At 50.9% G+C, this 9,781-nt stretch overlaps 1 protein-coding gene across 1 annotated transcript; it reads left to right on the top strand.

The window, feature by feature from the left end:
• Nucleotides 1-1,669: 1,669 nt before the first annotated feature.
• Nucleotides 1,670-9,015, top strand: PIGT (phosphatidylinositol glycan anchor biosynthesis class T). Its single transcript, XM_030533357.1, has 12 exons — nt 1,670-1,879; nt 2,121-2,298; nt 3,245-3,372; nt 4,239-4,339; nt 4,608-4,694; nt 5,084-5,171; nt 5,270-5,367; nt 5,788-5,953; nt 6,360-6,560; nt 7,335-7,500; nt 7,710-7,793; nt 8,434-9,015. Exons 1-12 carry the CDS (start codon nt 1,696-1,698, stop codon nt 8,684-8,686), a joined length of 1,734 nt encoding a protein of 577 aa, XP_030389217.1. The 5' UTR covers nt 1,670-1,695; the 3' UTR covers nt 8,687-9,015.
• The last annotated feature ends 766 nt before the right edge of the window (nt 9,016-9,781 follow it).

The following is a 9,781-nucleotide window of genomic DNA, read 5'->3' on the forward strand; positions in this document are numbered from 1 at the left end:
CCTGTGGAAAATAAGAAAATGTTCTCGCAGAGTAGGTCTGGTGAGATGTTGTTTCACACTGGCACAGACAGCAAAAACGAGCCGGGACTTGTGAAGTGCAACAAACTCAACATCCCAGCTCCACAAGAAATTAAATAACTGCCAACAAGCTCGATAACCAAGCCCTTCAAACAAGGGAAAGTTTGCCAGGGTCAGAATCTGCTTTATCACTCCATCTGTTCAATGCTGAGGGAAGTGGTCAGGCCTGCTGTCATCCATACTGACAGCTCCAGAATCCAGATTTTCAACAGACCTCAAAACCCAGGAACACGGTGCTTGGAGGATATTCATTAGACAAGTAATCCCAGTGTTAAACCACAGATATACTGGCCACAGCAGCAAGCAGTAGAATATTAGACAGCAAGTGACAAAGGCCCTAAAAACCCAAACACACTTCTAGAACTGGAATTTCCATGCCATAAGGTTAATGTAGAAAAAATTTATAAAAAAGCAAGGCAAAGTGGAGAGATCAGTACACCCTGCCCCTAGTAATAGACTCTGGCATCTGCACTCAGTTACTGACACAGCTTTCAGACATGCTTAGGTGGATGTATATCGAGATATATATTAAGGTAAACATGTCTATGGAATATAAACCTTCCTGCTTCACAGCATACACCATTATTAGCTTTCAGTATTAGAAAGCAACTTCCTCTTTGGGCAAATTACTACATAACTGTCTATTGTGTGTTTTTAGCATCTGCTAAAGTATCTACAGAGACAAGCCACTGGTTTAGATGGACCCTAGTTGGAACTGATATAATTCCTCTGTTCACAGAAAATACTCATTTTCCCAGGATAATCCATGTTCTATCACCGTGAAAAGCAGATCTTGACTTCTATCTCCCCCATCCTCCAAAAAAATATCCATAGCTAAGAAAGGTGACAACTCCACAGAACTGGGACAGGCCAGAGAATTTGTCCTTGCAGTTAGGCAATGGGGTAAGGCCTTCACCTCTAGGGTACAAGTTCCAGTGTGACTCTAGCTTAGGGGTACTAGCTTGCAGGGGGGCATGGACTAGGATAAGGAGCATTTTGCACCTAAGGCACTGCATCAGATCCAGTCCAGTCCCAGAGCAGGCTGGAAGGTGACCCAAAAGGCCCTCCTCTGTCGCTGCTCCATGGCCTGCGTGAGGCCACTTGGTGGGTCCCGCTCCTGTCAGTTCTCGCTGGGCCCGCGTCCCATTGCAAGCAGCACTAACAGGGCTCCCCGGCCCCAAGGGCTGATCAGGCCAGAGCGGGGACTCCCCGCTGCGGAGAGCGGGGTGCAGATCCGGGGCTGCCCGCAGCGACGGGACCAGAGCTCCCAGCGACCCCCCGTGTAGGGGGGCTGTGAAAGGGACGAGCCACGTGGGTCCAAGTCCTGGCGCGAGAGGCCAAGCCCAGGGGGTGCGGCTGCGCGCGCCCCGGGACAGGCACGTGTGTCCCGCTCGTGCCCCCCGCGGCCCCGCCAGACCCCGCCACGCGCCGCGGGGAACTCAGGGTCACCGCGGCAACGGGGACGCTGCCGGTGCGGGGCTGAACTAAGGCCCCGCCCCGCTTCTGCGTGCAGTCCCCAGCAACCCTCTCCCCCCGCCCTTCCCGGCGGAGTCTCGACGGTCGGTGCCGGAAGTGCTTCCCCATTGGGTGAGCGGGCCGGAAGCGGAAGTGTGAAGCATGGCGGGGGCTGTAGCTGCGGTGCTGGGGCTCTCGCTGCTGCTGGGCTCGACGGGCGGCTCGACGGGCCCGCCCCGGGACAGCCTGCGGGAGGAGCTGCTGCTCAGCCCGCTGCCTTCCGGGGACCTCGCCGCCACCTTCCAGTTCCGGGCCCGCTGGGACTCGGAGCTGCACCGGGAGGGAGGTGAGGGGCGGGCTGGTAACCTGGGTGTGGGGCGGGGTTCTGGGCTGCGGGGAGCTGGTCCGTTACCGCCCTGCCTCAGTGCCGGGGCCGGGGCTGTGCTGCGCCAGGGAGCCGTGAGGCAGGGCGAACGGAGGGCTGAGGCTCGGTTCAGGGCTGCCGGGCGCTGGGTGGGACGGGACGGCTGGGCACACGACCTCCTGGACTCACCCTGCACGTGCGCCGCTCACTCTGCTCCCGGCAGTCTCTCACTACAGGCTCTTCCCCAAGGCGCTGGGTCAGCTCATCTCCAAGTTCTTGGTTCGAGAGCTGCACCTGTCCCTCACTCAGGGCTTCTGGCGAACACGGACCTGGGGACAACCCTACTTGCAAGCCCCAGCCGGGGCTGAGCTCTGGGTCTGGTTCCAGGACTCTGTCACCGAGTAAGTGTCTCGGGTGGTACCACAGTAACCATTCTAAAAGAAAGTTACAGCTGGAGGCAATGCCCAAGCTTCACCCACCCAATGGCGTGGCATTGGCCACTTCCCATCAGTCCAAGGGCCACACCTGACTGATTCCCAATGGACTATATTGAAGTTACTCACATTTTTAATACTGATTGGTAGCCTCTAAATATTGTGGTGTGATTAATGTACTGGCATAAATGGGCATGCTTGGCTATTATGGCAATGAGGGCATAGAAATACCTATAAATAAACTGCATTGCATCTATTTATCTCATTGTTGAATTTGACCCAAGGTCCCAACATATAGTTCTCTGTCATCTGCTGTCACCTGTAGTCTGGCTGTTAGCTGCACTATAGGTTGGGCTACAGTGTGGTCTCCCTTGGGTTAGAGAACTGCACTCACAAGGGAGAATTTGTAATGTTCTAGATGTCTTTAAGAAAATGCGGAATAAGTTGCTATTCATTCTAAGGGTGCCAGGATCTGGCCCTGTGTTTGCAATGTATTGTGCACATCTGTGATGTTCTGTAAAGAATATTTGTATTCACTGTTGGAGCAAGTGTAATTATTTTGTGGGCTGTATGTTGACAAGATTCCATTTCTCCTCTTTCCACCCCAACCATGATACCTTTTGTAGTCTTTGTGTGCTGTGAAATATCATCTCTAGCTTACTTTCATGGACCTCCTTCCAGTGTCACTGCTCAATATCCTCATTTCTTTCTGGCTGTCTCCAAAGCCCTTGTTTTATTGTTGTCTGGTTAAGGCTTCAGTAGTAATATTAACACATTTATTAACAGTGCTCTCTTTGCCATGATCTATTCATTTATCAAATACACTATATAAATTTTTAATTTCAAACAGACCCATATAGATTTGGGAGAGAGACAGTTGTGTAACTTGTTGCCTCTTATATTTTTCGTTCAGTGTTGACAGAGCCTGGAAAGAACTTAGTAACATCCTCTCAGGGATATTCTGTGCCTCTCTGAACTTCATTGATTCCACCAACACCGTCACTCCAACTGCATCATTCAAACCTCTGGGTTTGGCCAATGGTGAGACAGGACCTGTATGAAAGGGCTGGCTTTGCTCTGTGGGGGATGCTTATTGATTGTTGATGGTTCACTTCACTGTTGCAGTGGTACTGAGGGCAAGGTTTGGATGCAGGCCCTGGGAGAACTCTTGGTTATGCTAACATTCTAAGGGTAGGTCTTCTAAGTGAATTTGGAAGTGGAGAGGTATCAGACAGCTCTAGAAACTGAAACCACCTGTGTCCACAGGACATATACAGCATGGGCAGCAGCTATGCTAGATTCACCCCCACCAGGGTCTCATTCCTCACCTGAAGGGACCACTTTTAGGGGAAAGGGGGGAATTTAGGTACTCCGGCTCATTCGGTCCTCTTCCCCTTTTCTGAGACTGCTGACAAGGGGGTCAGTTAGTGCCAGTTGTGGTGATTATTGTGATTCAGATACCTGCAGACTAGGAACTGAACTGAAATGTCAAACTAACTTCATACAGGCAGCTGGAAGCAGCTTCTAGTCCCCACCAAACTCAGCTCGATTTGAACCAGTGACCTAAAGGCGCTTTGATAAGAACCTGAATAGAATAACTTCCGTACCTCAAGTTATTCATGCCCCTCTGTGGCAAAGAACAGTAGAAAGTAATGATGACTGGAAGCTTGCAGGCTATTCATCCAGGAACTAAACCAGAGGGTTTTTTCCTATATGTTGGAGATACACACAGCTGTCCCCTCAGATCCACTGTTTGATGAAGTGGCCCCACAGTGGTCTCCTCCCTTTTCCACAGAGCTCATGGAATTCTAGACCCCTTCAAAGACTGATCAGCTTTGAGAAATGTTGCTTTGGTGCATGTGGACAGACTAACACCAGGTGACTAACCCTCCACTCCCCCATCGCAGTTACAGATCACCATCTCCTGAGATATGCCGTCTTGCCCCGGGAGGTCGTGTGTACTGAGAACCTCACTCCTTGGAAAAAGCTGCTGCCATGTGGTTCAAAGGTGAGGGCAAATCCCAGGCTTTCCACTGCCTGATCAGGTCATCGCCAGAGTCTTTGGAGCTAGGTTCCCAAAGAGCAAATGTTACTGCATCGCTATAACTCCCATTGGAGTCTTGCTCCCATCTCAGCAGGAGCAGGTGGAGCTGGAATACTTGGTGAGAGGTGAAGCCTCTGCTGGGCTCTTTGAAAGTTTGAGGCACTTGATAGCTTGGTGGTGGTTACATATGTAGCTGTTGATTGAATAATGTTTTCTCCTTCACTGTCTGCAGGCTGGTCTTGCTGTGTTGCTGAAGGCTGAACGTTTGTTCCACACCAGTTACCACTCCCAGGCAGTGCATATCCGTCCCATCTGCAGGGTGAGCCCCACTAGTGTCCAAAAGCTGGGAGTAGTGTGCATTTCTGGACAAGCTGATAAGACCCTTGATGCTTCAGGAATGAACATATAGACGGAACACTAGGAAACATTTCCTAATCATTTGGGTTGGTAAACTATACCAGACAAAGCCCTGGAGAATACACTGTAGGGAACAGCTCTGCCCTGGCCCTTGTGAAATAGGCTGATTAGAACCTAATCCACCCACATTTAAGTGATATGTTGTCCTTCTCCACTCTTATGAGTCCCATCTGGGCCCTGCAGTGTGTCTAATGACCCTGTTATAACCCCATCTCCCTCTTGTGATGAGTCTTGCCTTTCTGGAAGGTGGGTTTGTGTTGAATACAGTCTCTGGTTTGTCTTGTCCTCCAGGATGCTTCATGTCTGAGTGTCTCCTGGGAGCTTAGACAGACCCTCACCGTGGTCTTTGACACCTTCTCCATTGGTCAAGGAAAGAGAGGTAACTGGAATAACCTACAGTATGTTGTGTTCTCTGGGTGCACTGAGACTCATTTGCTCGCATCCTGGCTGACCGCTCTGTGTGTCTGTCTTCTCCAGACTGGTCCCTTTTCAAGATGTTCTCACGCACTGTCACTGAAGCTTGTCCTCTTGTGTCTGAGAGCAAAATCTATGTTGATATTTCCAGTAAGACCCAGGTAACACTTCCTGTTCATTGTCTTGCCTAGTACCATGACACAGCAACCTGTTAGAAGGAATTTGGATTCCCTGCAGCATTGTCTGCTGTCTCCAATTGCACCAGAGTGCGGAGATGGAACTGCCCTGCCGTGCCGTCACCCAGAGCTCCCTGTGGGGATGAGATTCTTGATGAAAGGATTCCTGTTGTGAGTTGAGTGGATGTGTCTGTAGAAAGAGTAAAATTACTATAGTACTGTCCAGAAATGGAGATGCTACAGTAGTGTTATGGAAGGTCCTGAGCTGGCCCTGTGCCGGGGGAGCGTTCCTAGACAGAGTACGGGCCAGTCATTTCTATGCCGTGGAATGCTAAGGACCGCCTTTCTGTCTACTGGTTAATGCAAGAGTTGCCTTTCCTCCTGTGTGCTCTGCTACATTCTCAGGAGAACGAACTGCTGGAGGTGACCCCACTTCCACTGTCTGTGCATGAAGCATCTGTCCAAGGAGACAGGAGAACTTATGCAGTCTACGACTTACTGAGCCCCTCACTCTTTAATGTGTCTCGCAGCCTCAACGTGCAGCTGAAATGGAAACGGCCCCAGGACAGCTGTGAGTGACTAATGGCTTCATTTTACCTGCACAGTGCATGACTCCAGCTCCCCCCACCCAACCAGTTCTTAATATGGCAGCCTGGGATGGGGATACTCAGACTCCTGCTGCTGTTAGTCACTTTGTGAGAAAGAGGAGAGGACAGCATGCTTCTTGCTGGGGAGAGACACATAGCAGCAACATTCAGGAGACCCTTCCTCCATCCCACTCTGTGCTGGGGTGTGAGGCAGAAACTGCCCCTTGCCTCCTTTTCTGCTCCATGCGAGATGGGAGGCAGTAGGAGCCATGTGAAAGGGAAGTGCCCCCGGCCTCTCACCTCCTTGCTGGATGAATAACAGTATTCTTGTGTTCAGAGTTACAGCTGGGCTTTGGTGTTACTAGCTCCTATTTGATTTCCCTGTTGCAGTGGATCTGTCAACACCTGTGCTCCATGCTCAGCGCTATGTGAGTGGATATGGCCTGCAGACAGGAGAAATCAGCACCCTGATTTATAACACCCACCCATACCGGGCTTTCCCTGTGATATTACTGGAGACTGTACCCTGGTACCTGAGACTCTATGTTCACACTTTGGTCATCACCACCAAGGGAAAGGAAAACAAACCAAGTAAGGAATACTCACTGTACAGATTCCCCTGGCCCCAGGGTCTCATTCCAGCGACTGATCAGTCCATGCCCAGTCACCAGGGGTTCAGTGTGAGCTCCTTGTACACTGTGCTATTGTAGAAAGCTAACTTCAGAAACGCTCTCAAGTTTAGCACTAACAGCAGCATCTGCTCAGGAGAGTTCTGGGGATGGAAAAACAGAACTGGGGAGTCTGAGCAGAGCTGTGTGTTCAGGAAACTTGTTGTATTAGTTCAGTTAAAGCCATGATCTCATGAGCATTACACTTCAAGAGTAAGGGGGTTGGGTTGATAATGGACACACACAGAACAATCTGTATGTGGGCGTTCCATTATCCTCCATAGGGATGTGTAGCAGGGGTGGGTGAGACCTTCTTTTACAGTGGTGTCTGATAGATGGGGTGAGGCATCCTGGGTATTCATAACAGAGCCTCTCTGACATGAGAATTGTGTTTATCTTTGTGTGTTGTTTTGGGTTAGTGAGAACTGGTCAACTTGAGCATCTTTTGCTTTTTAACGTTGTTCCTGTGAATTACATGCCAAGCCCTGACTGTCCAGAACAGAGCATAGCACAGTCCCTGCCCTGAGTAGCGCATGCTCTAAGTGGGGAGAGCAGAAGCCATAGGGAAAGGTTGTATGAGGTGGGTGTAATCCTGTGCCCTCTCTTGTAGGGGAGGGTGGAGGCAACAGTATCGCTCAGTGCAGTCTTAGTGGGGAAAGTTCCCAGCAGGGTGACATGTGACTGTCTTTGGTGGTAGGTTATATCCACTACCAGCCGGCTCAGGACCGAAGGCGGCCCCATCTGCTGGAAATGCTGATCCAGCTCCCAGCAAACTCTGTCACCAAGATCACCATCCAGTTCGAGAGAGCCTTGCTGAAGTGGACAGAGTATACCCCAGACCCCAATCACGGCTTTTATGTGAGGTAAAGCCATGTGCCCCTGCTTTGGGGTAACTTACATACTGTGGGCCAGGCTTCTGCGGGGCTTTCCCTTTCTAGACCTGTCATGGGTTCTGGGCCCAATGCCGCACTTAACACTTGGCTCCTGGTGTGTGTGTTGTTTGCCATTTGTTTTCTAGCATGACTGAAGACTGCAACTTTCAGATTCTCTGTTGCTGTTTTTGTCTCCTTAGTCCATCTGTCCTGAGTGCCCTGGTGCCAAGTGTCATAGCAATGAAGGCAGAGGATGCAGAGCAGAGTCCTCTCTTCACTTCGCTGTGAGTGCACCTTGTCTCCGGCCATTGGGGAAAGGGAGGGGTTGTTTCTGTTGGGCTGGAATTCCTAGGCACTTGCTGCACATGGATCTCACACCTGGTAGGTGCTAATGTACATGTGTCAGCACTCAGTTCCCTGTAGAGTTACTCAGTAGTCTTCTTAGTGACATGTTCAGAATCTGAGACACAAACTCCACCCCTTAGGAGCCCGTGTGAGGGGAATGGTCAGTTCCTGGAGTGGGAGGAAGGAGAAGGCCACATACAACCATCTGTGTGTGTTTGTTTGAACCTGTGGCTGCCCTGCATGAGACCAATGTGAGCCTGCAGAGTGGCTTCCCCTGTAGGCCCTGCACTTGGTGTGGGATAGTGCCCAAATGAACTATTCCTCCTGTGTGTGCTTTTCCCTTGGGTGCTGTCGGCCTCTCCCAAGGGGGCTCAGGTTCATGGTGGGCCTTTAGAGACACCTGCCTGGTCATCTCTGATGCTGGCTGGAGAGAAGGGCCCAGGTTCTGAGCAGGGTGTAGCAAGTGCACCTTTGGGGTGACTGTCAGAGCAGGTGGGCAACATTACTTACCATTGCACTAGGAAGGATCCTACTGGAATGTTTTGCATGGAGTGATGTTCCCCCTGCTTCCGTCTCCAGATTTCCTTCTTCCGATGGCTCCAGCTACTTTGTGCGTCTCTACACGGAGCCATTGCTGGTGAACTTGCCAACACCTGACTTCAGCATGCCATATAACGTCATCTGCCTGACCTGCACTGTGGTGGCCGTGTGCTATGGCTCCTTCTACAACCTGTTGACCAGAACCTTCCATGTGGAAGAGCCAAGCAGGGGAGGCCTGGCCAAGCGACTGGCCAACATCATCCGCAAAGTCAGAGGGGTTCCACCCCTCTGAGAGAATCCAATGCAGTGGGCATATAATGTGGGCTTCTATGGGAGGGCTACAGCCAGGGCTTGCAGGGAGATTGTGAGAGGACAGGAAAACATTGCTGCCTTATCTCCTGCCGCCTCATGTACCTCTGTCTCTTGGAGCCCTTGAAGCCAAGATGGCAGGGATAACTTCCACCAGTTAAGAGCCTGCTGGGAATTGTAGTCCCAAAGCTCCATGATCACAGGGAAGTGCAGAGCCAAGTGATCAGGAAAGAGGCGCGATAGTCCTGCTCTGGGGAGGGGTAATTTATGTTCTGTAAAAAGGTACCAGAAATAAATCTGAGCTATTTTGTAGGCCTGTGCTGTTCTTTTGTTGTAGCTGAAAGGTGGGGGGTTCCAGCTTCTTCTGTCCCCTGGTTTAGCCTCCCATGTCAGCCCTGCCCTGTAGGGACAGTTGTTCTCACTCCTGGCTCCTTTCCTGGGCCAGCTGTGGAGCTGGGCATCTTGGTTAAGTACCCTCTTACCCCCTTGTCTGGAAATGTTCCACTTCAGTGGCAGATCTGTTTTGGTTGCCCTGGCAACACCATAAATGAACAGTTGTCCACCGTTCTTGGTAGTGACATTGCAGGAGTAGGTCAGCATAAGAGTTGCACGGGCTGGAGTAAGCAAGGAACTCTGAGTTCAGCTGGAGAGTGAACATGGAGTGTGGAGACAAAACTGAAGGATTGCACAGGATTGAGCAGAGCACTGATCCTATCTACTCCAGTATCTCACCACCTCCCATTTTGAACCAGGCCACGGGTATGTCCTGCATGCAGCAGTGGTCAGTGCCTGTCGGTGAGACTTCAGGAGAAGCTAACAATTCTCCATCGTGGCCCTTGCCGATGGGGCAATGCTGCACATAGATATCCAAGTCTCACCTGACCCCTGCCTGGATCAGTTTATGTTCTGAAGTAGATTTAATTACATTTCACTTAGCATGAGGAACTGCAGTGAGGTGGGGGTCTCTGTTCCCCAGGGGCTGAAAGATTTGGCAGAAGGGCAGATCTCCCAGGGTTCTCTCTCTAGGGAGGGCATGAGGAGCAAATGGGTGCAAAGGTACAATGATCTGATTTGTGCA

This window comes from Gopherus evgoodei, chromosome 14 (assembly GCF_007399415.2).
Source record: "Gopherus evgoodei ecotype Sinaloan lineage chromosome 14, rGopEvg1_v1.p, whole genome shotgun sequence".
In the NCBI taxonomy this organism is placed as follows: domain Eukaryota; kingdom Metazoa; phylum Chordata; order Testudines; family Testudinidae; genus Gopherus; species Gopherus evgoodei.